At 42.1% G+C, this 27,789-nt stretch overlaps 1 protein-coding gene across 10 annotated transcripts; it reads right to left on the bottom strand.

Moving 5' to 3' along the window:
• Window positions 1-381: 381 nt before the first annotated feature.
• LOC126528278 (uncharacterized) lies at window positions 382-26,517 on the bottom strand. Of its 10 annotated transcripts, none has more exons than XR_011895194.1 (7): window positions 26,149-26,464; window positions 22,425-22,712; window positions 20,063-20,147; window positions 10,297-10,373; window positions 8,984-9,035; window positions 7,978-8,039; window positions 3,411-3,515 (listed from the first exon to the last, which is right to left on the bottom strand). XR_011895194.1 is itself a non-coding variant. In XM_072288764.1 (6 exons), exons 2-6 carry the CDS (start codon window positions 22,452-22,454, stop codon window positions 709-711), a joined length of 276 nt encoding a protein of 91 aa, XP_072144865.1. In that variant the 5' UTR covers window positions 22,455-22,712; window positions 26,149-26,517; the 3' UTR covers window positions 382-708. The 10 variants fall into 10 exon arrangements, 2 of the variants coding, with proteins under 2 accessions (XP_072144865.1, XP_072144864.1); XR_011895184.1 differs by having other exon boundaries at window positions 7,978-8,102; window positions 26,149-26,445; XM_072288764.1 differs by lacking the exons at window positions 10,297-10,373; window positions 20,063-20,147 and adding an exon at window positions 382-773 and having other exon boundaries at window positions 3,449-3,515; window positions 26,149-26,517.
• Window positions 26,518-27,789: the final 1,272 nt, after the last annotated feature.

Below are 27,789 nucleotides of genomic sequence, written 5' to 3'. Positions count from 1 at the left end.
TAAGAATAACTTTTTGGCAGCCTTGTTGACAGTTTGACAGCATCAATCAGTGAATCCTTAACAGGCACTCTGCAACACTTTTTCAAGAAGGAAAGCCAACCTACTGAGTCTCCAACACATGCGATTTTACATTTTGTCACAACCTTAATGTAGCTGGCACATCTGGGTTCAAGCTTATATAGTGCTAACTTAGGCAAGTTGGCACATGTTGCAGCACTTCATTTGTCTCCTATGTGTTGTAATGCTATGTTATTTATTCAAGCTCATACTTCTGAGCAGCAAGCAAAATGCAGTTGACTTCATTCCGTTAATTCGACTCTGACGGGACTGACGAAACAGATTGAATTATCTGGTGGGTCAAATTTAAGAAGATGCAGAAGAAATGCCAACACACATGACTGATTTATTTGCCATGGTTTACGTACAGATTCTAACATGCCCCAGAGTGAAACACACGCCCGCTGTCTCCGTGTCCGAAGTGTAAACTAGCATAGAAAGGACAAAAGCCCCTAAAATGAAAGAGAAATCAAATGCGCACACAATTTTTATTAAAAAAAGAAATGGACAGGGGTCCAATGTGTTGCACATTGCAACCAATTTTCAAAAGTGAGCTTCGCCGCAATACCCATCGGTTATGCGGTAAAGCATAAAAAAATCGCCAAGGAAGTTTTGTTAAGATGGCACATTAGAAATGGGTGAATACCACAATCAGACGTTTTGATCTGTGATTATTGCTTGGAGCTCCTCCTGGGCAGGCAGAAAATAGGCATTTCCTGCAGGAGATAAAGTCTGTTTCACACATCTACTGTCCTCTAAGGTATGTCACCAAAGGGGTCGCTTATTGGGTTCACTGTAGGGGTCAGCATGCATGCTGACTGCTCAAGTTGGAATTGTTGGGTGAAGGCCTATTTTAGTATCAAAATAACCGAAGTTTGGACCTATAGAAATGCACGTGTGTCGGCTGGGACTTTCTGACGGGATCAAATTTATAGGAGTCTACTGTTCTGCAGCCACTGAGCACTGCAGCATGCCAATATACTGCTATGTGTAGTAGGAGATACATTCTTGCTGCAAACTCCACTGCCATATGGTACAGTCGACTTCTGTTAATTCGACTCCGAGTAATTCAATCCTGGCCAAAGGTCTTGGCTGGCAGTCATACATTTCTACGGTCCCGAATCTCTTATTTTGATTGTAAAATTGGCCTTCACAGGATAACTTGAACTTGGAACAGTGACTCGCTGTTGACCCCTATGGTGAACCCAATAGCGACTCCTTTAGTGGCAGCACGTCTAGCTCGACGATGCTTAGGAAACAATGTATGCATTCAACACGTGTGATCGCGTGTCGACAACTCCCATTTATGCTTGCCATAGGAAACTTTTGAAGCAAGAACCATATATCACAAAGTTTAATTACGGTATTTACCCGATTCTGATGTGTGCCTCATAAGTTAGCACTAGTAGAATGCAATAGTTGTACACTTTTCTTTTCAGTGACTATGGTGTTGGGCTGATGAGCACGAGGATGGGGATCGAATCCCGGCCACGGCGGCCGCATTTCGATGGGGGCGAAATGCGAAAACACCCGTGTACTTAGATTTAGGTGCACGTTAAAGAACCCTAGGTGGTCGAAATTTCCAGAGTCCTCCACTACGGCGTGCCTCATAATCAGAAAGTGGTTTTGGCAAGTAAAACCCCATAATTTAATTTTTTTCTTTCAATGACAGTGGTAAGCTCCCAGCCATGATTTGGTAATGCCTGACATATGCATTCCACCCCATTTTTATTCTTAGGTAAATTGCCTTTTCATGATCAGGGTCCCTTACGAGCAACTGACTTACTCCTGTACAGACTCTAGAGGCTGACTGGCGATGTGAATTCTTCAACATTGTCTTCTGCATATTAATCTTCAAACCCACTCTAACACTTTTTTGGTTAAGGTCCTCAATCACTAGTAATTTGTCCCCACTGTTGCCGAGATATTCACCATTGATCCGCACTCCGAATGTGCTGCAACTGCAGATTTGATATGGCATTAATCAAAGCCAACACCGCCGTGTTATCTCACCACCTTGAACTGACACTCACACGCAGATCCACTGGCCACTGTAATCACCATGGCGGGAACGCTAGGCCTAGGTATGCTATTACGGTTCTTGACATTCGGTGCTGTCTTTTTCATTGAAAGAATTCACCGCTGTCAGCAAAGGTACCCACTCTGCCTCTGCAATCCTCGTAAAGCACGGGGCGCGTTGCATATTGCTAGTCCTCGAAAGGCAGCTTTGCCTCAGCACAGTGATGCTACGCGGTGAAGTGTATGGGACGCAGCACATATATTGTTAGACTCGCGTGCACTTGCCGTCTCCTGTCAGACTGCAAGCACCTATATGCCTAATAAGTGTACTGGCAGACCTTCAGAGCTTTTACGGACGTGCCTGTAGCGATTTGGGCCCTTAAGGGCAGTAAAAGACATGCATTCATTTTTTTTTTTTCGGACATTGTAGCGGCCCTTAGGGAGTCTGAAAAATCGGACTGTACAACTGACCAAAAGGATGCTTCATCCATGGGGCGAACACGCAGCGTAACAAGGACAAGAATAGGAAGGACCATTGCATCGAGGAATGATCTGGAAAGGAACTGTGCCGCCGCCTCTTTGAAGGAGCTTGCGTTCAAAAAGCAAAGTGTTGGCTGACGCTAAGATGCAGGTTACCCACATCCAAACCAAAATAAATCTCTTAAAGCAATGAAATGCAACACTGAGGCATTATGGGCAGGCTGAGAGTATGTCAAGACAGTTGAGGTTGACTTTCCAGTTGCTTGGAGAATCTCATATGTGACAAAGTTCGGGCATGATACCAATGAGCTTGCTATCAGTTGATACAAATAGCTATTTGCTTTTGTATGCATCTCTTTTTATTCGCATTTTAAAATGTTAGACTCTATTTGCCGTGAGCTAGACCACTTTTTTTACAGTGAAGCTGTCTATGGTGAGGATCTGGCAGATCGCATTTGCGCATAGACCAACAATTTTTCATACAGTGGGCCGATCCCGAAGAAAGTGCAATACCAGGCCAACCCGAGGCAGAAGTGAAGCAAGCATTAAGCACTCCCCATATGTGGGCTGATCCCGAAGGTCGTGAAATGCCAGTCAAACCTGCGGCGGAGATGAAGCAGGCTTTAAGCACTCCCCCACACATGGGCCAATCCCATAGGTAGTGCAATACCAGGCCGACCCGCGGTAGAGGTGCAGTTCACCATTAAGGGGCCCACGTACGCAGCTTTGCTGGTCATCCTTCACAGAGTAAAAGGGCACCGAGTTTCTTTCGAAGATATTTTAGTAGCTGTGCATTTTACAAACCCCTCTTTTCAGTTTTCTATCTTGAATAAAATAAACACTACTCCTTACTGTTCAAACTGGATTGTTTTTATTTTTTTAACATGCTTACCAGAGAGTGACAGCATCTGGTGACATGGTGTCAGCCCATCTTGACATAAAACAAAGTTCTGTGAAACCTGAAAAAATCAGGGAATTTGAAAATGTCAACTTGGTAGACACGTTGTTCTTCTAAGCATGCAGTATGGCACATAAGCCTGGAGGTTAACGAAGAATCTCGAGAACATGTTCAGGGCCGTACAAAGAGCAATGCAATGATAAATGACAATGAGACAGGAAGAGAGCAGTGTGGATAGTCGATATTCTAGTAGACATTAAGAGGAAAAAATGAAGCTGGGCAGGCCATGTAATGCATAGGGTAGATAACCAGTGGACCATTAGAGTTGCAGAATGGGTGCCAAGGGAAGGGAAGTTCTGTCAAGGATGACAGAAAACTAGGTGAGATGAAATTTGAAAGCACAAGTTCGCATCAGCTAGTGCAAGACAATGATAATTGGAGATTGCAGGGAGGCACCTTCATTCTGCATTGAACTTTAAAATAGGATGATGATGAATGCGTGCAACTCTTTAAAAAGAAATTTGGGCCGGAAATAGCTTGCACAGTTCACCAAGACACGAAACCAAATTCGTATGCTTTGCCACTAACACAGATGTATTCCAGCGAAGCTAACTTATGAAAAGCGGCCACCATTGTGCAATCATCTATTTCGTTGTTGGAACAGCTTGCGAAACATAGCATGATATGTTGGAAGGAGCTCTAACTTTTTTTCTTTATAGCCGGCTATAATATGCACATGCTGAATTTTTTATAATTAATGCTATGTGATGTGCAAATTAAGCAGTAATTTTATGCAGTATTAAAACGTACCTTAGTGTAATAGTACAATGAGAGACGTAATCAAGAATTTGTATGTATGCACATCTGAGTTCGCATGCAATGCATGCTGTCATCCTTGAGTGCGCACAGACGTGAAACTGGTGCACTGGTCTTAGTGCAGCTTGGTAGCTCATAGTTTGTGAGGGGATTCGTAATGGCAGTGCTCCACCACGCCACAATGCAGCAGTCAACGCTGAAGAGAGGAAATGCTAATCTTACCAACGCTACACATGCTCAACAGGCCAATGAGAGTGCTGACAGGTGAGCTTGAAGCTCGCCAGATCCATCTCACAATTTGTGTGTCGTACATGACAGCATAATCAACATTTAATCATCGATTTATTTCAACTACCATGTACGTCGACCTTGCTTCTTTAGTGTTGATACTTCGTTGGCCCCCCTCCCCTTTTCTCTTCAAGGATACTTCTGACAGTGAAAAATAACACTGAATGTCCACATGAACAGGAACTGGCATAAGATGCAACCATTTGTGACCTTTTTAACAGAAGCTTGTATTGCCTCACTGGTGTCGGTGTTACCACGCGAAAAAACCCAAGCTGCGCAAAAATAGAAATTGCTTATCAGGCTGCGGATTCGAACCACCGACCTCTGGGTTGCGAGATCACCATGCTAACCGATTCAGCCACTGTCAGTTCATCAAACGCTGCCTTTAAGGTGGGTAAGTAGAAGCAGCGCAAGGCATGAGCCAATCACGGGCGTCCCCTTCCTCCAGAGGAGGGAAAGGGTGTGTTCGCTCGCCTGACACCCGCAGTTTCCCACACCAGTTCAGGCCCAGCAGTCAGATGGGGAGGCTGCGTTTGGTCTGTTCTGCTGAAGAGCAGGCTGTGTTGAAGGAATGGCAGTGGGAGCAGGCCACGTGTTGTGCCTTTGGCCAAAGAACAGGCAGTGTTTGATTGATGCCACCAGGAACTTGAGAAAGGGGTCGACGTTGACGTGCCGCCCTCACCGTGAGGCGTTACAAAGAGCCGCAGATCCCAAGTTTCGCTTGCACCCCACTTCGCAGCAGTGGAAGGGCAGTAACTTTTTGGCCTCCATCCTTGTGTCATAGTCCAAGCATGCTCTTGCTAAATAGAATCATTCTTGGCAACTAAAGCTTAGTGTTTAGGTGCAATTAAAGCTCGTCATTGGAACAGTCTCCAGTACTTCAGGATTTCACAATAAGTAGAATACCATTTTGTTGGCAAGTACCACGGCAGAGATAGTGACCTATAGGTAGATACTGAAAGAGCCAGTATAGTAAGAATTTCATTTAAAGTTGGAGCAATGGTACAACTCTTGGCATTCTGGGGAGTTAAAAAGAGTGGAATTAAGAGATCTCAACTTTGTCAAGCAGGAATGAAATGGAGGGCCTGCCCCATTCTGCAACTTTACTGTGGACCAGTGTATGCCAACATGGCAAGTAAGAAAAAAAATTGGGTATTTCACGGTGCGTGTAGATCCATAGACTTTTGTTCCCAGTGGTATCTTTTGACGACATGCCCAGGCTTTTTTTTTTTTCTCGTCACTTGTTACACTTTAATGCAATAAAATCTACTTAAACCTCTTGTGGTTGCAAGATCCGCAGGCGAGCTCGTTCCCTCAATCGGCTGCCATCACCCAGTCTCTACTCGTCACATAACCATATCTTGTGAACATTATATACATTTTTTTTTTTGCCTCTTAGAATTTCGGGTGATATCCTGAGTGATGAAAACAAGCACTACATAAAATCAGCAACATCTATCACTACGACAGATTCATAACAATAGTGCAGCCACTACATTGTTTTAGCTTTCCATACTAAATAAACTCACTGTGTCTGCGTTCAGTGTGGGCAGAGGTAAGCTTGCACACGTAAGTTTTTGGTAACATTCATAACAAAGCAAACAAGCTTTCAGGACTATAAACCTTTGAGTCACATCAGCTATGTGGGAGAAAAATATACATTCAAAAAACAGGACAAAAAAGGCACACTGTTATGTGCCACTAATCCTTTCTTAAAAGAAAGCTGCAAGAATTTTAGGCGGTTTTGATAGAATTATAGCATGGCACAAAACTGATGGTGCTGTGCATTTGGTCACCGCAAGCAGCTGTACATTGTTAACCTCTCTGGTCAATCATGTCTGCTGCAGAAGCATCCCTAGGATGTCTCCAAATTTCAAGATACTTGATTTAGTGCAGTATCACTCTTTGTTGGCCTTTTTATCAGACTGACGCAGAAGTGGGAGCACTGTACACTGTTCACATTTTCTTTGTGCGCAAAAGATAAATATGCCTTGCATTCACCACTAAGAGAATGTATTTAATGCTGTTCTTAAGTTTACAGCCTTACAGCACATGACACAGATATTCATGACAAATCTGTGCATGTCATACAGACAGCTGAAATGTCAAATGAAACGCCACTTTCCTCCCTCTCAAGAAAGTGCCACACCCAGCCAGAGTCAAGGCAACACAAACAAACACTGCGACGCAAAACACATTATCAGACTGAAGCAGAAGTGGGAGCACTGTACACTGTTCACATTTTCTTTGTGCGCAAAAGATAAATATGCGTTGCATTCACCACTAAGAGAATGTATTTAATGCTGTTCTTAAGTTTACAGCCTTACAGCACATGACACAGATATTCATGACAAATCTGTGCATGTCATACAGACAGTTGAAATGTCAAATGAAACGCCACTTTCCTCCCTCTCGAGAAAGCGCCACACCCAGCCAGAGTCAAGTCGCTCGCCATGACGCATTACTTCGGTAAATCGCCCAATTCAGAATGCACAATGCCACTGTGGAAAATGTGCCACGCAACAAAAATGGATAAGAAAAAAAAAAAAAAAAGCGGGTGGTGCTAGTCACGTGAACCCGATGTGGTTCTTCGGCTCAAGTATGTGACAAGGCGAGGAAGGAACGTCGCTTGCGGATGCTACTCAAGGCAGAGGGAGAGTGTGTCTCTGTTGGCAGTCACGCTCACCTCATGGTGGTGTGGTAAGAGGGCATTCAATTTCTTCTGTCTCCTCTAATAATAAACCAGTTTAAAAGATTATTTCGGTAAAGCAATGCCAGAAGTCTGAAGTCATTACTCCAAACATTCATCATGGATATGAAGTCCAATGCATGTGGAACTGTCGAAAGTGGTTCACTCATATTCTTCTCATCTACTTTCAAGAAATTTCACACTAAATTGATCTAGACCTCTGCATTGTCACAAACAGCAGGAAGCAACCTTGAAGCTTGTTTTGAATTCCTCATTAATGCATGAAAATCCAGGATGCAGCAGCCAAGTAACAGTCTACTACACATAACTCCATCTTCACCTCTGTGTTCAGGCAATGAAATACAGTTTTTACCATAGCGAACATGAGATGTTCACTTGTTGGAGATGCAGCTCTTAGCCTGTCTACGTATGACTGTGACATTTAAAGAAGATGCCAGTTATTTAAAACTATGTTATTAAAAAAACGTCTTTCATGTTCGTAACATGCCTGGAGGCAATAATAACCAGCTTGAAAAGTAATTATGTCCCATGGCTGTATTCGGGTCTCAAGAAGCTTTAAATTGCAGTGTAAACTAAAACTTGCTAGGGGGCCTGATGTAAGGCCCTCAAAAAACAGGCCAAACGGGGCTAAATGTTTCTTCAATAGGATAGAAAGTGCGTTGGAAAGTTAACGCCAAATATAAATGAAAATATATTAATTCAGACTTACCACCAGACTTTCACAATTAGAGTCTTGTTCTCCAAGGTGCATTGCCATTCCGACTTGTCCAGCTAGTGAGAAATGCAGTTCGTATTGCCTCCGCCAATGTGTTGCACATGCACAAGTGATGAACTCTACAAAATGAGAGCAGCATTGAAGATAAACTGAGCAGCTGAAAGTGCACGCACTGTTGCTTCTACGCACAATATGGAAACTAAACAGCAGAGGTAAATTTCGTTAATAGAATTGCGTAATACTTCATTCCCGTTCATATTGAAACATAAGTCGACTCTGAATATAAGACAACCCCCTACTTAAAGACATCACATTACAGTCCCCTTTATAATTGAAAACTACATGTTCTATAAAAAAATTGGGCACTGAAAGCACCATGCCCCGCTTTGCTTCAGTTGTTTCGCTTAAATCTTTTGTGTACCCAGTAGAAGTTCTAGATTCTAAGCTTTTGTTTTAAATGTAACAAACCTCGTCAAATTTGGTGCAGTGGTTGCCGAGAAAAACGAATACTGCGCTTACATGTATTTAGATTGGAACACCCGAGCTAAAGCTTTCTCTTAAACGCGCCCGCCACGCGGAGGCTGGAGGCACCGCCAAATTATACTAAACAAAGAAACGTTGCGTACACTTAGTACACGTACAAATTTCCTCTTTATAGCGACAATGTAGGGGACTGCGGCTTGCACTGGCAGCCGGCTTTACCTATGCGCCGCCAGTCTGGTTCCTCAGACGTGTAACGATTGCGACAGTGTACGCGGCGGAAAAAGCACCTGGGACTCCTGCAAGACCAGACAAAACCTTGCCTCTGTGCATTATCTAACTCCTTCTCATTACCGTTGAACAAAACTCGAGAACGCAGTCAAGAATTTCGTATTGAGCTGAGAGTACGCTGCACAAGGTCTACTGAAAGACGGAACTTTTAACGACAGCTTGTAGGCTAACTTCAAGATGTATCGATAAGTAACTGTTCAATAACTGTAGAATAAATACGTCCACTTGCCTGTCTGTTCACGCCAATACTGCAGGCTCTTTTCAGAAGCACGAGACGGCCGCTGAAAAGCGTCGAGACATTTCATTCGGCGAAATTAACCGCTTGCATTTCCAATGCAACGAAAAATCAAGTGAACGATTAGAGTGCATTAACGATTTCGACGATGCAGTCGGCCATTTTGGGAAGCTTTAGGCATGGATCGGCTTGGCTATAAATGCGCACAATCTTTGGAAGCGACTTTTTTTTTGTCGCCAGACGAAAATCACTGTGTTAAACTTTTTTTTTTTTTACAGAGAAGATATGTTTATACCAAGGGTATGGTGGCTAGCATACACTCTTAAGCATAATTACACCCTTTTGCCACACAACGATAATCGTCATCTGCTTGTCCGCATTTCCTTTCTTTAACGCGGCGAGCCCGGTACTTTCCAGTAACGAACGGCATGCGCGTTATCATTCCCGACAGGAAAGTAACAGGCAATGCTATCATGCTGATAACGCGTGTGCCGTTCGTTACTGTAAACGCCGCCAGAAGTGGGGAGCAATTCCGTGTGTCTTGAATGACGCTTGTACAGTTATCAGTCAAACCGCCTAATGTTGCCACTTCTCTGTTGTGCTTATGTGGGCTTTTTTCTAACCTTCACGGTGGGTGCAGCATGTCTAGAGCCGCAGCGTCCTGCGCTCTATGCGGTTGCACGGGACTGGCGGCCACGCATCGTTACACAACCTCCCAAATAACAATAAGAGTCAGTTTTGGCACTTGGTAGAGCAGTAAACGAGGGATCCAAAAGAAATGTGGTTGTTCCGCAAATATATATTTCTCTATAATTCTTCTAGAGGTAATTCAAAAAACGAAACTATAGTCGGATGCAACTTAAGTATGCAGCGAAGCCCCGCCCACGGCCTTATAACCGCCAGCCACTGTTCCTCTGCGAGGCTGCAAATAATTCATACTTCAAACTTTTCCTGTTAGGCAAATAAGGCGGTAATCACAAAAATAATATTATTAGCGCATAATTTTATACATTTTCCCTCGCCTATTAAAGTATAATAGGCGAGTATAAGTACAAATCTATCGTCCTGTACTGCGTCACAAACTACGTGCCCACTAAAACCAAGCGGCCGCCAAAAAATAATCCCTGGATAACCCAAGAAGTAATTCAGGCAAAGCGCCGTCTGAAAAGACTGCGTAGAACAATAAAAATTAAAGGAGGAGACGAATCCAGGGTGACGAAACTTCCTAATGCCATCGCGGAATTCAAGCTTGCAGCCAAATGAGCAAAAAAATATTATTTGAATGTAAAGTTACCGAGCTTTCTTACTAATAATCCCGGAAGGTTCTGGAGGCACTTTCGCACCAATGATGGAGAAGCGTCCCACTTAAGCCCAGAGGAAGAAACTGCGAAAGCCAACGCATATAACATTTTTTTTCAATCAGTATTTACTACAGACAATAACATTATTCCCCCCATTCTAACGAGACAGGGCGTAAGCATTGGCGAATTACACATTACGGACGCTGGCATACTTAATCTTCTGCTTAATCTTGACCCTAAAAAAGGCAGCGGTCCTGACAACATACCTAACGACTTTCTGAAAAGGTATGCGGAATGGTGCAGTAGATACCTCGGCATAATTTTTCGTAAATCACTCACGACTTCACAGCTACCGAACGACTGGAAAATTGCAAAGATAATACCTATCCATAAATCAGGCGACACAACAGAAATTTCAAATTTTAGACCCATTTCATTAACTAGTACATCCTGTAAGCTTCTAGAGCACATAATCTTAAAGCACATAACGTTTTTTCTAGAGAGCATTGGCTTCTTGTCTCCCTACCAACATGGTTTTCGCAGTGGTTTATCAACAATAACCCAACTAACAGAACGAATCCACGATCTTGCATATACTATCAATCACCGCGGCCAGACTGACATGATTTTACTTGATCCATCTAAGGCATTTGATTGTGTATGCCATAACAAATTAATCGCTAAAGTTGAAAGTGTTGTTGGGAAAGGGCTCCTTTCAGCCTGGATAAGAATTTCTAGCCAATCGTTCACAATTTGTAACCTACGAAAAAATGCCACCTAACACTGTCACCGTTACTTCCAAAGTTCCCCAAGGCTCAGTTCTTGGGCCTTACTCTTCTTAATAATCTATATTAATGACATCACAGCTAACATTGGTTGTAATATAAAACTGTTCGCTGACGACTGCGTTATCTATAGTGGAATGCATCATGCAACCGCACTGAAAAACAAGGGACAAGGAAGGAACACACAAGACAGGCGCGGAACTTCAACTAAGATTTACTACGGGAAATCTCACATTTATACAAGTATCGTAATCACCTTTGCCAATCATCGGATAGCCATCACTCGACGTTGGCATGCGGGCGTGAGTGCCGCAAATTTGCTTGTAAATATTTGTATTCTTTATCACTCAATGATACTGAAGAACTGCTTACGCAGCTGCCAGATTGCATTTTTATACAGTAAGCTTCGTATATTTCACGGCTCAGTTGTGACGCAAACATCTTCAAGACTTTAGTGTCGCGGAACCTGGGCGCGCAATTACTACAGTGGCGACAATGGTCAGCCAGTTTTCCACCCCCCGCCAATCCTTCAACTCCTGCGCGGTGCTCCTGCAGTCTGACGTTTAGGCACCGTCCTGTCTGCCCTATGTAGCTATTGCCACAGGAGAGGGGTATCTGGTACACTACCCCTACTCTGCATGGGACGAACCTGTCGACGTGCTTGATATCACATTCATTTCTTTTGTTTTTACCCTGCACCATCTTGCACATGCCCGCCAGTTTCTTGGGCGCCGTGAAAACCACCGGTACTTCACATTTTGCAGCCACCTTTTTGAGACGGTGGGAGATTTGGTGGTAGTACGGGATGGCAACAGGTCTACGACGTTGTGGCTCTACGCTTGGGCGGAGCTCTGATGGGCCTCGCGCTTCCTTGGCAAGGGTTTCTAGCACCGAGGTGACCATATCATGCTGAAATCCTGCGCTGTGCAGTCTTTGCAACTGTAGGAGCACGCTATGTTGCATTTCATGCTGGCAGGACTTATCAAGAGCAGCACGCAGGCAGTTTTTTGCGATTCCCCTTTTTACAAGCTTCGAATGAGCTGACTGGTAGTTTAAAATACCTTTTTTTGATCGAGGCTGATACCTCCAGCACGCATGGGTTCCAGCAATAATAATGAAAATGTCCAGGAACTGCAGGCATCCATGTGTAGGCAACTCACAGGTGAAATTCAACCCAAACGCGCATTCTCGGAAAATTGCAAGAACACGCTCTACTGCAGCTGAACCGCCTCCCTCCCCAACCCCTTTCAAGAAAATGGCATAATCGTCAACATATCTAAATATCTTAGCCGAGTAGGCTGTGTCAATGCGTTCAGCAATTCGCTTGTCACAATATGATAAAAATATGTCACTTAATAAAGGGGCAATACATGAACCAATGCACACTCCACGCTTTTGGACGTAGTTCTTTCCTTCGAAATTAACGATGGTCGATGCCAAATAAAACTGGCGGGCATGTGCAAGATGGTGCAGGGTAAAAACAAAAGAAATGAATGTGATATCAAGCACGTCGACAGGTTCGTCCCATGCAGAGTAGGGGTAGTGTACCAGATACCCCTCTCCTGTGGCAATAGCTACATAGGGCAGACAGGACGGTGCCTAAACGTCAGACTGCAGGAGCACCGCGCAGGAGTTGAAGGATTGGCGGGGGGTGGAAAACTGGCTGACCATTGTCGCCACTGTAGTAATTGCGCGCCCAGGTTCCGCGACACTAAAGTCTTGAAGATGTTTGCGTCACAACTGAGCCGTGAAATATACGAAGCTTACTGTATAAAAATGCAATCTGGCAGCTGCGTAAGCAGTTCTTCAGTATCATTGAGTGATAAAGAATACAAATATTTACAAGCAAATTTGCGGCACTCACGCCCGCATGCCAACGTCGAGTGATGGCTATCCGATGATTGGCAAAGGTGATTACGATACTTGTATAAATGTGAGATTTCCCGTAGTAAATCTTAGTTGAAGTTCCGCGCCTGTCTTGTGTGTTCCTTCCTTGTCCCTTGTTTTTCAGTGCGGTTGCATGATGCATTCCATTAACGACCACCAACTAGCCCGCTTATCCCTGTTAATTATCTATAGTGAAATCACTAATTATAACGATAACATCGCACTTAATACATCCCTCAACACTCTAGCTATTTGGTGCTCTAATTGGCAGATGTCAATTAACGTAAAAAAGTCTGTGGTCATGACCGTAACAAGGAAAACAAGACCATCTAACTTTACATGTGAGATTGACGGCATACCACTAACTAAAGTTGAACAACATAAATACCTGGGAGTTACATTAACCTCAGACCTCAGGTGGGATAAACACATTTCGAATATCACGGCAGGAGCATTACGCAAACTATTCTTCCTCAAAAGAAGCCTTGAGCTCTCTACAACATCAACGAAGCTACTGGCCTACACAATGTTCGTTAGGCCGGTTCTCGAATATGCAAATACAGTCTGGTTTCCTCATACAACAACTAACATAACAAAATTAGAGGCAGTACAAAGAAAGGCTATAAGGTTCATTCACAACAAATATATACGCACTGACTCACCGACTAATCTTCTAACGCAGTCTGGATTGCAAATGCTATCTACCAGGGCAAAACACGCTCGCCTGAAGTTCTTGTTTCAGCTTCTAAAAAATAACTATAAGATAGATGTGTCCAGGTACATTTCATTTTCTGAGGCTCGAAAAACACGTAACAAACATGCGCACACTTTAACAGAATACACATGCAACAATGACACGTTTAAGTATTCATTCTTCCCCCTTACAATTGCTGAATGGAACTGACTTGATCCTGCTATAACCGCCATCGAATCGTTGTCCGAATTTACTTCACAAGTGGAAGCTGCAGTGCGTAAATTAAAGAATTTATCATCGCACGTGTCATCGTCAGAAATTTCGCATTGTGTTGCTTTCGACTTCCCACTTTTCTTTTTCCATTTTTGTTTGATTGTCGTTATGTGGACATATGGTACACTGTGTTCCCAAAATAAATTTTCATTACTGTACTACCGCTAAGATAATTGTTATAACTGCCATTTGCTGCTGATTGCTTGCCTAGATTGTTCTTTCTTTTTCCATTCGTGTCTTCTCGCTCTCAAAGTGTATGCTTTAAAGCGTATCCCTTCACACAACTTTAAAATTTCTTCACGCGTTAAGTGTTATCTTTCAGTTCGCTCCTATTTTATGTATAAGCTAGTTAATTACGTGTTCTTAACTGCCAGAATCATGTTAATTAACTGTCATGTGAAAACTTGCATTTTTGTTTCTAAACTCAGCTTCTTTCTTATATTACCATCCTCGGGCAATTGTTTTCTTTTTTCTTCCTTTTTTCAATTAACTGTTCTGCCTAAATGCATATTCATATACATGTCTACTGTATCGCCCAACTGCCACGCTCTCAAATGAGAGTAGCAGTATTGTAAATAAAATAAATAAATAAAATAATGGCGAAAGTCGAATTCTTTATTCAACTGAAAATTATAAAATGCTTGCTTTGCTGCAACTATTTGTTTTCAAGTTTCAGTGCAGTTGGCAGTGAAGTTTCATGAGTAAAACTGGTTCAGCAGTGAAATGAACTGTACCGCAGACTTTTGAAGAGTGAAATGCTCAGACTCCATACACTTTGTCCATGTCTGTTGCACACCTCATTGCTTCTGCCGATAAACGGCTCTTCAAGAACAGCAGACTCTCCGGATCTATCAAGTACGACGCATTGTTGAAAAGGCCACATGACGATGATTTTGTTTGCTTTTGTGATTGGCTGGCTAAGTAACACAACCCCGCGCGGTTCATGTGCCATGGTTGCTATGTATTCTACTATAGAAATCTTTAATTTACATTTTCACTTGTTTACTTGTTCTTGGCAGTGTTCTTCCTGCGGTTCTTTCCAGTGTGAGTCCATTTGATGGGGTTCCTTGTTTGCCATGTAAAGGAGAGGTGCATCTCACAGGCCTACCTGTGAGATGCACCTTATTTCATTTCTCTTTTCGGGTTTATGTGTCTTTATGGTGAATGGTCGGCATTATTCATATTTGTATAATAAAGGTACCCTTCCCCTAATTTGCATAGGAAGGAGACCTATGGTTGCCCCCCCCCCAAAAAGTTACTGCATACGCGCCTGCTCTGTTGCCATTGATGAAATGACACAGAGGAATGCATAGAGCAAACTTTAGAGTCTGAAGGCTCGCATCGATGTCACTGGTTGTCCTTTCCCATTATGCACCATTAAAAGCACTCATTGGGGTTAAAACAATGTTTGACTAGTTGCTAACATATTTCATAGTTTCCTTCCAGTGCAGACCCTCACTCCAGGATGCTGCAGGTCACACTGAACATTAATTTCGAAGTTTCAGTGCACTTCCTGAACCGCTCCCACTGCCAGATCCATCCACAGTAATTTTGGGTAGTTATTCCCGTAAAATTTCCGGGTTCCTTGCCTGGGCACTCAACCTCAGTACACTGTAGCTACTAGTATAGGTGAGAAAATTATGCTGTATAAACAGAATGAAAGGCAATTTCCTAAACATGCAAAAGCATGCAAGTTCCTTTAACGCGCAAAGAGCATGGATAGCAGGCATATTTCTAATTTAGCGTGTTCACTGGGTGAAAGCTTACATTTACATATATGGAAGCATAGAACAAATGTTTCAAAGCATTAATTACATCCTTGAGCTTAATAATTAACATTAAAAAATTCTGTATAATTTGGGCAATTTAATCTTACACATAAAACCAATTCATTCAGTTTTGCAGACACTAAGTGGGCTCACAAGTTTTACTGTGCCTTTTGGAAGGATGACACAGGAACAATTTCTGCTGCAAAATGTTTTCCAGTAAAACATCCAATTGGGAAGAAAAGCATTCTAAAAACAATACAGGGTTTTCAACTTACTTATCCCAAATGAATTATGCAGTAATTTTTTACCAGTGTCTTTTATAGTTCTTTCAACAAAGAAATTATTGCCATGTGATGCTTTGTGCACTACACACAAAATTCAGTGAATGACAATGTCATTCATGCTTAAAATAAAGAAACACTGCTTCCCAAGTGTTGCTAGCGGCTACTTCCTAATATAGGTTATAGGCACTCAAAGTTCAAAATTCTCAAGTGGAAATGAGAGTGAAGAAAGGCAAATAAGGAGGTTAAAGTGAAAACACTGTATTAGGCACACCTGCAACTAATAGAGAAGAAAACTCAACTAACAACTCCATGGAGGTAATAGCAGAAGTGACAAAGTATGGAAAAAAATAAACGAAGCACTAAATCGTTCAGTCGATACACAAACAGATACGTTGAACATTGATTGCACTTTTGTAGGTGGTACAGAACTTGCAGACCGTTTTAACAATTTTTTTGTTAAAGTAGGATGCATAGATCACGACATTCAAGATACAATGCATGCCGCTTCATTAAGAGAATCTTTATTCCTAAAGATTACTAGCATCCCTGAGGTGATTACAACATTTTCATCCTTGAAAAATAGCCATAGTCGAGACGTAGATGATTTAGAAATTAGGCCAATTAAGTACGTCATAGACTTACTTGCACCTGCAGTAATGCACATTTTTTATATTTTCTTGTCAACCGGAGTTTTCCCGCGTAATATGCAGGTAGCGAGAGTAATAGTTCACAAAGGAGGTGACAAAAATAATATGGGCAATTATTGGCCAGTATCTATACTTCCTGTGCTATCAAAGGGACTCAAAAAAATTGTTAACTTTTGTATTAATAAATTTTCGCAAAAACATAGCCTGCTAACCGACTGTCAACACGGGTTTAAGAAAAAGCGGTCTATGGAAACTGCTTTAAGTATACAGAAGGAGCTTATTCTAGAGAACACTGACAAAAAATTTCTGACTTTAGGGTTATACTTAGACTTCAGCAAAGCCTTTGATAGGGTCAACCAGAAATTGCTGCTGATAAAGCTGGAAAAATATGGCTTCCAAGGAATAACACTTGAACTTATCTGATCTTATTTAGAAAGCCGACATCAGTTTGCTGAAATTAATGAGAACAGATCGCAGATAAAATCTTTGACAGCGAGTGTGCCCCAAGGTAGCATTCTTGGCCCGATACTTTTCCTGTATTACATTAATGATATTGTACAAGTGAGCGATATGTATAAATTTGTCACGTATGCAGATGATTGCTCTGTTTTCTTTACAGGTAAAGATTTAAAAGAAATAACGCCTATAGCAAGCTCCGTTTGTTATGGACTTCGAGCATGGTCTAAGCCAAACGGCCTCATCCTCAATGAAACCAAAACAAAGTGCGTTATTTTTCATGCTCTGGGAAGTTCTACTACATTGCCAGATAATATTGTGTGGGGTCTGTATAAAATTAACCTTACGTCATCCATAAAAACCCTAGGCATAATACTCGCTAAGCATATGTCCTGGAATGAACACGTTAGTCATGTTTGCTTAAAGGTACGAAAAGTTGTTGGTGTGTTAAATTGCAATTGAAGTGCATTACATTTTCAAGTTAAGTGTCTCATTTATCATGCTCTTCTCCATTCACACCTCAGTTACTGTTCACTTATATGGGGTAACACTACAGCGCAAAATATTCAAATGCTGGAAATACTTCAAAAGAAAGCAATTCGGGCGATAGCGAACGTTTCTTTTTTCGAGCATACGCAAGAGCTTTTCCAACAAAACAGAATAATCAGAGCCCGTGACATATATAAATTCAAAACATTACTAAGCTATAGAAATGCTATGCTGGGAAAACTCGATTCATTCCTAGCCCCGGCAACTCTACAACAAAATAGAAGTGCATATTCATATCGTCACCAGGCACCATGGCAGATCCCTTTCTCACATACTAATTATGGCTGCCAATGCCTTAAATATACACTACCGTCCCTACTTAACTATTTTAACCAACAACATGTTGATGTGTTATCTCTAAACAAAACTAAAATATTGGATTTGTTCTTATAGATGTGTATTGTTAACTGCTCCAACAGTTCCGCAGAACTTATCATATATTCTAATTTTGTTTATACATTCACACTTGTAACTACTATTCCTAGAATCCGGGTTTCCACTGCAGTGATTGTGCCCGAACCACGTGGCAGGGTTTCGTGTTGTAAACTGGATGCTGCAAAGGGCGTCTTCGCGTTTGTTAAAATTCAAGGATGTGATGACGCCCTGGGCTACGTTGCCGTGATGTCTGTCGCGAAAGCAGCAGCCTATATGCAGATTTTCTTTTTTTATGTTTTTTAACATAGATGCACATATATATTTGCAAGTATGTAAAATAATTTCTGAAAAAAAGAATGTTTCCTGATGGTAACTTAACTTGTGTTTATTGTAAACTTCTGTGAAATTTGTTATATTTATATATGTATGTGTGTATATGTATATATATGTATACATATATTGCTTTTGCATTCTTATTTATTTATTTATTTTACAATACTGCAGGCCATCGTCGGGCCCATGCAGAGTGGTTACAACATGGAATACAGTACAAAAAAAGAATAAAGTGAAACTAGTGTATCCAAAACAAAGAGCATTAGCACACACAAAAAAGAACACACTCAATAAATATATACACTGTTTAAATGAGCCGTCCGGGAAGCAGGAGAAACAGCGTTTACCATAAGAATGCATCTACAGAGGCTGCATATGAAATACAGGTAATATCACCATTCGAATTCCAGATTCTCAATACTGTCAATAATTGCGTTGGCAGATGGGCAATTTACGGCTCTAGAGGGTAGTGTGTTCCAATGGGAAATGGCGTGTGGGAATAAAGAGTACTTGTGAGTGTTATTATGGCTGGGATGGTGTCGTATTGATTTATTATGGTTGGTTCGGGCAGAAAGTCTGAATGGCGCTTGAATGTATGTTGCTTGTGGTATTCGATAGGAGCCGTGATAAAGTAAGTATAGAAATTTTAATCTGGAAATCATTCTATGTTGAGCCAGTGATTTAATGTTAGCCTTGACGCGCAGGTTCGTAATGCTCGTTTGACGTGAATATTGTGAATATATAAATCTCAATGCTAAGTTCTGTATGCGTTCTAGTTTCTCGGTTAAATACTTTTGGTGCGGGGCCCAAATAATGTCAGCATACTCTAAAGAGGGTCTAATGAGGGTTTTGTATGCATTTAATTTAACACTAGGAGGTGTGTTTCCAAGTTTTCTTCTCAAGAAATGTAGTTTACCTAGGGCCTTGTCATATATGTTATTTATATGAGTTTCCCAATTTAATTTCGTTGTAAGAGTGACCTCGAGATATGTGACCTCCTCGTATTTTCTTAGTGATTTATTGTGTATGTAAACTGAAGCACATTTTTCTTGTGAGTGAAGGAGATACTGGTAGTTTTTGATGCATTCAGTTTCATCCCCCAAATGTTGCACCAATTTTGTACAGCAGCTAACGAATCATCTAGTTTTACCTGATCCTCTCTGGTATTCACTGTTGCGTACACTACGCAATCATCGACGAATAGGCGGCTGAACGCATGAACGAATATCATTGATGTAGATCAGAAATATGAGGGGCGCAAGAACCGAGCCTTGTGGAACACCAGAAAAAACGTTGACGTAATCAGACGTAATATCATTCACAGCTACGCATTGCTTTCTGTTTTCGAGATAGTTCTTGATCCATGATACTGTTTTCTCGTGTACACCAATGGCAATTAGTTTAGTAATAAGATCTGGATGAGGAACAACATCAAAGGCCTTTGAAAAATCTAAGAAAATGGCATCTATTTGGCTTCTGTTATTTATTGTGGTAGCTACATCATGGGTTAACTCAGCTAACTGAGTAATAGTACTTAGACCTGAACGGAATCCATGTTGCCGGCTGTATAGTAGGTTATTATTCTCTAAGTGCAATATTATGGCCTTATAAATAATATGTTCGAACAAAAAAAAAAAAAAAAAAAACTGGACGCACATGTTACTGGATGCACATGTTTACTGGATGCACATGTTAATGAAACAGATCTATAGTTACTTACGTCGAGTTTAGAGCCAGATTTGTGCACAGGTATTACTTTGGCCCTTCGCCAGTCGTCAGGTATCACTGAAGTTTCCAAAGATCGCCTGTAAATTACGTATAAGTATTTTGACGTCCAAACTGCATGTTTTTGCAAAAATGCATCTGATATAAGATCAAGGCCACAGGGTTTCTTTACATCCAGTTTTTGTAAGAGTCAAAGAATTCCTTGTTGGTCGATATCTATTTCAGGCATTGGATTCTTGAAATGATAATGTAGTTCTGTTAAATACAGATAGAAAAAATTCATTAAATTTGCTTGCTATGACGTCAGGCTGAACAAACGTCTCGTTTGAAGCAGTAATCTGCGATACGGTGTGCCACTCCCTCGATAGGTAGCACCAGGAATTTTGTGGTTTATTCGTCATGTAAGAAGGCAGAGTAACAGTGAAAAAACGCTCCTTGGCCATATGTTTATCTTATATTGTAATAAGCGTACAAGATCTTGAAGGTCACGTGTGGTTTTCTTTCTGCGCTTCCTTTTAATTTTTCGTTTTAAATGTATTATTTCGCGCGATACCCAAGGATGTTCTCTGTTCACTCTTTTCTTTCTGGGGGGAATGTAGTTTTCTTCACAAAAGTGTACAATATGCTTAAAATGTAACCATAATTCATTTACGTCATGAAGTAATGAAACCTGCAGAAAGCAGGCGTTTAAATATTCTGAGATAGCATTGTCATCCGCTCTTGAGTAATCCCTGATAACAGCAATCGATGGCTTAACGCGTTCACAGTTTCCTAAAATCGGACAGGAGAATACAATAGTTTTATGGTCCGAAATGCTATTTTCAACATTTAATGTGTTATTTTGAAATAGACTGCTTACGAACATCAGATCAAGCACAGAACATGACGGACCAGCTATTCTAGTCGGTTCGGAAACTAGCTGGTCTAGAGAGAAGGTAAATGACATGAACAATAGTGATTCAGCACTTTTTGCGTCGGAGCTGTTGTGCGAAAGATTAGACCAATTGATTCCTGGTAAATTGAAATCACCCGTGATAATAATATTGAAACGTGAATAAGTGTGTTGTACAATGTAATCATGCATAACGTCTAGGTATTCAGGGGGCGCATTCGGAGGTCGGTATACGCCACCCAGAAATATGCTTTTTCCATTAAATGTAAGGTTACACCATACGCTTTCATGGTCAGGTATGCTGTTTAAAACTGTGAATTTTATGTTAGATTTAATTGCGACAGCTACACCTCCCCCCCCACGATTCTCTGTCTTTCCGTATGAGCCGATAAGAAGGTGGAAACACTTCGGAATCCTGGACGCTTTCCTGAAGCCAGGTTTCCATGATGACTATAACGTGCGGTTGATGGGCTGCAACTATGCTTTCAAGTAGGCTTGACTTATTGACTACGCTGCGCGCATTCAGTGATAACACTCTGATAGATTTCGTACGTTGTTGTCACGTGCCATCGCAAGCTGCTGGGCCAGCGTGTGCAGAAGTTTTCGGTTTAGATAGTTCAATTCTTCTGACCTCACACTCATTCCATATAAAGGTGTTGCCATTTATTTTTAGTTTATCAAATGACAGAGATACCTTTGCCCCTTTCGCCTTGTCACTTACTGCAGAACACCATAATTTAGCACGTGTGTCGCATACTTTCTTTGAGAAATCCTCGGATATTGAAATCCGGGTGTTTTTCACCTTGAAGCAGCTTGATAATATTTTGTTTTTCTCAGCGAAGTTGAATAGCCTGATAATAACGGGGCGTGTCCTTTGGCTTTGCTTTGTACCAATTCTGTGAACTCGTTCTATTGAGTTAATTTCTATTCCTAGGGTCTTCTTAAGTATACCGTGCACTTCTTCTTCAAGTGTTTTAACATCTTCATCAGAGCTCTCTCTTAATCCATAAATTACTAGGTTATTCCGCCTACTTCTATTTTCTAAATCATCGACCTTCGATGCCAGAAATTCTACTTGCATCATGGTAGATTTACAAGATTCCTCGCAGTGTACTATCCTGTCTTCGCATTCTTTCCATAATCCCCTTTCATTCTCAATAACTGTCATTATTCCTTGCAAATCTGCAACTACTGTCTCCACATGCTTGACATTTGAAGACAGTTGTTTCAGTGCTTTGTTCGTTTCCTTTTGTTCTCTTAGAATGTGTTTCATTAGTTCCCGCTGCGAACATTTATCTGAATCAGAGTAAGGGCCTGGATTTTGTTCGTCTCCGGATGTTAGTAACATTAAGCGGACAACATTAAAACAACCCCGCAAAATAGCAACACAGCATTGTGGACTTGGGAGCACCGTTAACGTTACGCCGTTGTCTCTAACTGAAGAGACTAAATGCTGGTCACTAACCTGTGCGATCAGAAAAAATTTGATCAGCATCCGTGCTCGTTAGGTGCTTCCAAGTCCACTGAAGGGAACGTCGAAAAGGCTGCTGCTTTTATCCGGGTGCCACGATGTCTCCGTCGACGTTACCGTGCTGGTCAGGTGGTCCCAGTGCAGTGCACGTGGTACAGCTTCCTGCGACTTGTTTTGTCCGATGAAGCCAGCAGGGCAGACAGCCGGAGGTAGCAGTAGATAGGCCTGATGCAGTGCATGCTCAGACCCTGCGTTGACGAATCCGGTCCTCGACAGCACGATCTGTGCGATCAGAAAAAATTTGATCAGCATCCATACTCGTTCGGTGCTTCCAAGTCCACTATGATATATGCAACTGAGTCTGTGTTAAATAATAATATGCAAGATAACAGATTATAATTGTATACTGGGAGTCATTTGACACAACTGTATTACAACTAGTTTCCATGTAATAACATGAAAATTTCTATATGTATTTGTGTTTAAAAAACTCTTATATCCACACTTTCTGCGTAATTGTATTGCTACACCAGCCGCTTCCGTGCCTGTCTGGGAGACCGGAACTTTGTCAAGCCGAAGAGGTTTCGGCTTTTTTCCCGGCTCTCCCTTTTTCACCTTGTATCCAGTGGTAAAAATAAAAATCATGATGATGATGATGTAGCAGAATATGATCACAGAACTGAAATGCCACTGTACTGAATTTTGTTAAACTGAAAGGCATTTGCATTGGGTTGAATGGGGTTTCGATGGGGGATACAAAAAAAGTTCGTACAGCTGAATAATTTGCTTAAGTGACGTTCAAGTGGTAGTTTACTGTATATTGGTTTTCTTGGATAAAAGATTTAGTTGGAAACAGTGCCTTGTATGTCCTCATTTTTTCTGAAACATTGCTCGATGAACAAGAGGCGCAAAAAGACGCCTTTCTATTTTGTCTCTTCCGTCCTAACTGGCATTTGGCGAATACCTCTTGCGTGCGGGAGAAAGTAAGGAGGGGGGGGGGGGGGGGGTATATTGGAAAAAATTTGGCAGTGTCTGGCTCCTCCTGGGGTGGTGTTAGAGGTGCGTATGAACCACTGCTTAGATAAATCGAACTCGGTACCTTTTTCTCAGTACAAACATTCGTGAATGTTAACTTCTTATTCTAGCAGTTTAAAAATGTCTGGACAGGCCCTATATCACAATGTCCCAAGCCTCCTATTTTTTTATTTAAAAGGACTTGAAAGCATTCGAACTTCAATGTTAATGAAAAGAATGTTACAACTTTCAATAGCAAGGGATTGCTATTATCAAGACTCCACAAAATGATGCAAAAAGGGCTGTTCTGCCATGAACAATTTTCAATATTGTAATTCTGAGAAGCGGTTATTAAGTTTTGAGGAGAAAGTTTGTTGAATGTATGTTCCAGCTTGTAAACCACGCACAAACTATTTGAGGGTGGTAAGAAGATTCTCTATTGTTTAATATCAAGAGTTGACAAACAGCCACAGTTCAGCAATGTCATGTGTTTTCTCATTTTGAAGAGCAAAAATTATTTCAACATATCTGAGCTATCAACACTACAATAGTAATGACGCTAGCCGTTAATCAAGTGGGGGACCAAGATTACAATTTTTTTTTCAGGGTGGGGGGCTCAGCCCCCCCCCCCCTGAAAATCTCCAGAGGGGGCTCGGGCCCCGGAGGCCCCCACATAGTCACCATCTATACTGCTATGTTAACATGGATGGTATTATATGTGCATTTCTCAAGTGAATAAATTAAACAAAGTACACGTAGTTCATTTTCATGGGAAGCAACATTGAAGCAATCAATTTTGCGTCTTTCCATTTTAAGGTGAAAGCCTTAGATGCCTATGCTTTAAGGTCTCATTGTGAGGTACAGAAAATATCATGTGACCCAAGGAAGGCCAGAAGCGAACGAAAACATGTCCAGCCATGTATAAGACATGATTAATGATTATCAGAGTTATCAATATGTGGTACCTGTTTCCAAGTTCCTGTGATGATGTCAAAGGTTATTTCAGATACACCGCTTCATCACTATCATTATATACCGTTCTTTCATATGTGAATGCATAGCTTGTAGAAGACAGGTAGGTAGAACCATAATGCAGAATGGACCATTTGTTAAAGAATTGGTTTTCTTCAAATGACGATCCATCTATAAGATTTTTATAATGAGTGGGACATTGCACCAAACTGGTAGCCCATGACGGTGAGTTGCTCATTGTTACCAACCTTCTAGTGAAAAAAATATACTTTCGAAGAACTCCCAAGAAAAGAAATGTATAGATATATATAGAGTGAAATGCACATTATTGCAGGGACCTGAACTTTAATCAAAGTGGTGACAATAGTGGTCAAAGTTTTCTTATTATTTGTACTAATGCAATGTGAAGATGGGGATCACGATCCTGGCAACGAAAAATGAAAATCAATGATGACAGCGGTCATTGTCAGCTTAAAGAACTGTGTGGACAGACAGACATGGGAAACCAGCACTCACGTGGTGTCGGAGCAAAGCTGGAACTTATGGCTCAGCCAAATAACTTATAAGGGCTGTGGCGCACACGATAGCTGCGCGCGGGTATGATATACTAGAAATCATCAAGCAGCATCTGCCACATGGTGTTAGCGCATGCTGCCTGCACTAATAGATCTCCCACCGAGCTCCTACATCTATACGAATACACAGCTACAAAATGCATGCCGAGATGCAGGATCCATCCAGTAAAGGGAACAAATTCGCCAGTCGCTTAATATGACATTGACCGACACCTACAGAAGTCGCTTAATCATTTAAATAATTAGGTGAGAATGACTTGGTTTGACAGGCAAGGTTCTGACTGGTGTTGTCGCTTTTTGTGACTGTTGTCGCGGATCGCTTTTTAAGTCGCGACGATAGATTGGATTTTTTACAAGCACTGCTCCAGGAGGGCACATGCAACCGGAGGCCTCAGGAGAGGACCTGAGGTTATAATAAAGCAGGCGGCGCAGGATCCCCAGGGCACCCAAGGGGTAGTGGGGAGATCAAAGCTGGAAGCAGGATGGCCCGTAGGATTGGAGTGGCGGAGGCCTAAGCGTGCTGGACTTAAAATAAATATTATTACGTCCAGCCGCCAACTTGTGACGCCAAGACTTCTGCAACAGCAGTCAGAAGTTTGCCGTTTGACATACTAAGGCAGCAGCGGAAGCGGACGAAGACACAGAAACGTGAAAAAGAGACCCCACGCTACAAGTTAGTAGTATTTTAATATTTAAATTATGGCAATTGAATAACGCGCAACTGAGCCCTCTCGAAGCGTTCGACGCATGGAAAAATTCGCGAGGACGGTAAGATACCAGTGTGACAGGGGCACAAACAAGGAACGAAAACGCACACACAGGGCAAACTGTGAAGATGCTATATATTTTGCTATATATGTAATATATGCTATATCTATCAAGTGACTAGTGCCATGCTATAATCTTCAAAGGTCGCAATGCTTTCGCAATGAAATTGTTGACAGTGTGCGCTGTGTGTGTATCTTGTGTTCCGGCTCACTGCTCATCGCGATCACGCCCGATCCTGATCGAATTTCGCGGTCGTGATTGCCTTCTTTGGACAAAATGAGCGAGAGACCCAATAACAGTCGAGAATTTCGATCCGGATCGGTGCCGATCGCGATGAGAAGTATACGTGTGACACTGGTAGTGACAGGGCAACGCCATATCATACTCGCCTTCACGGGAGACCACTGACCAAACGACAACAATCGTTCGCGCCAGTGCACTGCGCCAGCAGCACCCAAGGAGACGCACGAGGAAAACTTGTACGCGACGCTCAGATCGCCAGCCGACACATCGCAAAATGCCGGCACGCCAGGGCACGCCTAGGGACAGAACGACCAAAGAAACTGCTCCTCCGTGGTACCTAGGCAAAGGGAGAAATTTCAAGCGCGAAAGCCCCCAGATTTTCTCTCTCGCACCCGCTGAAACGACTGGCCAATCCCGTGAACTGGCGTTTCCTCTAATGACCGTCTCGTGGTAGGGCCTCTCCTTAGTTTCCTTCCTCCGTGTTGGAATCGGTTGGCGCAGGACAGGGGTAATTTGGAGATCGCAGGGAGAGGCCTTTGTCCTGCAGTGGACATAAAATAGGCTGATGATGATGATCTTCACATCCTATAGTATTCTTACGTTAGGAGAAGTTTCTGTCATATATATATATAGTACTTACGGAGCGTTGTTTATTAAAAGCTCAAATAGAGCAGTATCAAACAAGTAGCTTCTTCGCATACACAGGACGCTTCAGAGAGTGCGAATAAACGCTGTAAAGTATGGCTAACCTGAGCGACGTAGCGTGCTCCACTGCACAAGTTCTCATGTTTTAATTATATCTATACTATGCCTGCGGGGGTGAACATTTTCTGTGCGTTTGCTCCAATTTTACGTTTTATTGAATGCAATTGTCGTTGTGAAACATTTGAAAAATATTCGCATTTACGAATAGGCATTATTCGATTCGTTATTCAAAGTTTCGAATTCCACACCTTACTATCTGGGGTTGCGATTTGGACACCACCCATTTCTACGTGCACGTTGTAGTTGCGCTAAATGCAGCCGTAGCATTGACGATGTACAAAACATGACATTTATGACGTGTTTTCGGCTCACAAAATCGCTTTTGCCGCATTCAAACAGCAAAAGCATAGCCTTTTAGATCCGCAATATAAATTCAAAGGTTGCCATTCTATGGGGCGTCCATTGGACAGCGCCTATCTGGTGCATGCAGTCAGAAAAAGCATGACTTTTAAGATCCGCTTTTTCAGAGCCGTCACTGGGGCTTGGATTGCCTAATACCTATTACACTCTCACGGCCGCTGGATAATAATAATTAAAAAAAAAAGGTGCGGCCTGCCGCGTCAGGCCCAGGTAGAGGTGCGCGCCGAGATGCCGACGCGCCACCACCGCCGCCGATTTTTCTTGTCGGCGAGGTCGGCGCGCCATTTAAATAGGAACAAAGACGTCTTTTAAGTCAATCCAGCTTCGTTTGAGATATTGTGTTGTCTTGTTTAATCCTTTTGCCTGTCTCAAGCATACAATCATGTCAAGCAGGGCAGCAATGAAGCAACACAATACAAACAAAAGTAACCCTGCTCTCCACGCGCCTGGACATGCGTGTCCTCACAAGACAGCGCAACCACAGAACGTCTATATGGCGCAAAGTGGTATTCCGAAACTTCTCCTTCAAAAGCGCAATAGGCTCCGCACAGCCGAGTTTGCGGCTACTCTGGCGCCATCTGCCGCAGCGATGCGACAGCACTGGGAAGGTGGCTCTGCGGCTCGACGCGTATTGCTTCACGCGCACCGCAATTCGTGTCGGC

This window comes from Dermacentor andersoni, chromosome 1 (genome assembly GCF_023375885.2).
Source record: "Dermacentor andersoni chromosome 1, qqDerAnde1_hic_scaffold, whole genome shotgun sequence".
NCBI lineage: Eukaryota > Metazoa > Arthropoda > Arachnida > Ixodida > Ixodidae > Dermacentor > Dermacentor andersoni.
The sequence above is the reverse complement of the archived record's forward strand: the minus strand, read 5'-3'. Positions and strand labels throughout refer to the sequence as shown.

What these genes read in the sequence shown, in the direction of transcription:
- LOC126528278 (XM_072288763.1), bottom strand. Translation starts at nt 22,454, where the DNA reads ATGCTGATCAAATTTTTTCTGATCGCACAG. An exon ending in GTATTGGCGTGAACAGACAG is followed by an intron (nt 8,103 to 8,983) that starts GCAAGTGGACGT and finishes CTCATTTTGTAG; the next exon opens with AGTTCATCACTTGTGCATGT. An exon ending in CCAGATGCTGTCACTCTCTG is followed by an intron (nt 774 to 3,448) that starts GTAAGCATGTTA and finishes TATCTCCTGCAG; the next exon opens with GAAATGCCTATTTTCTGCCT.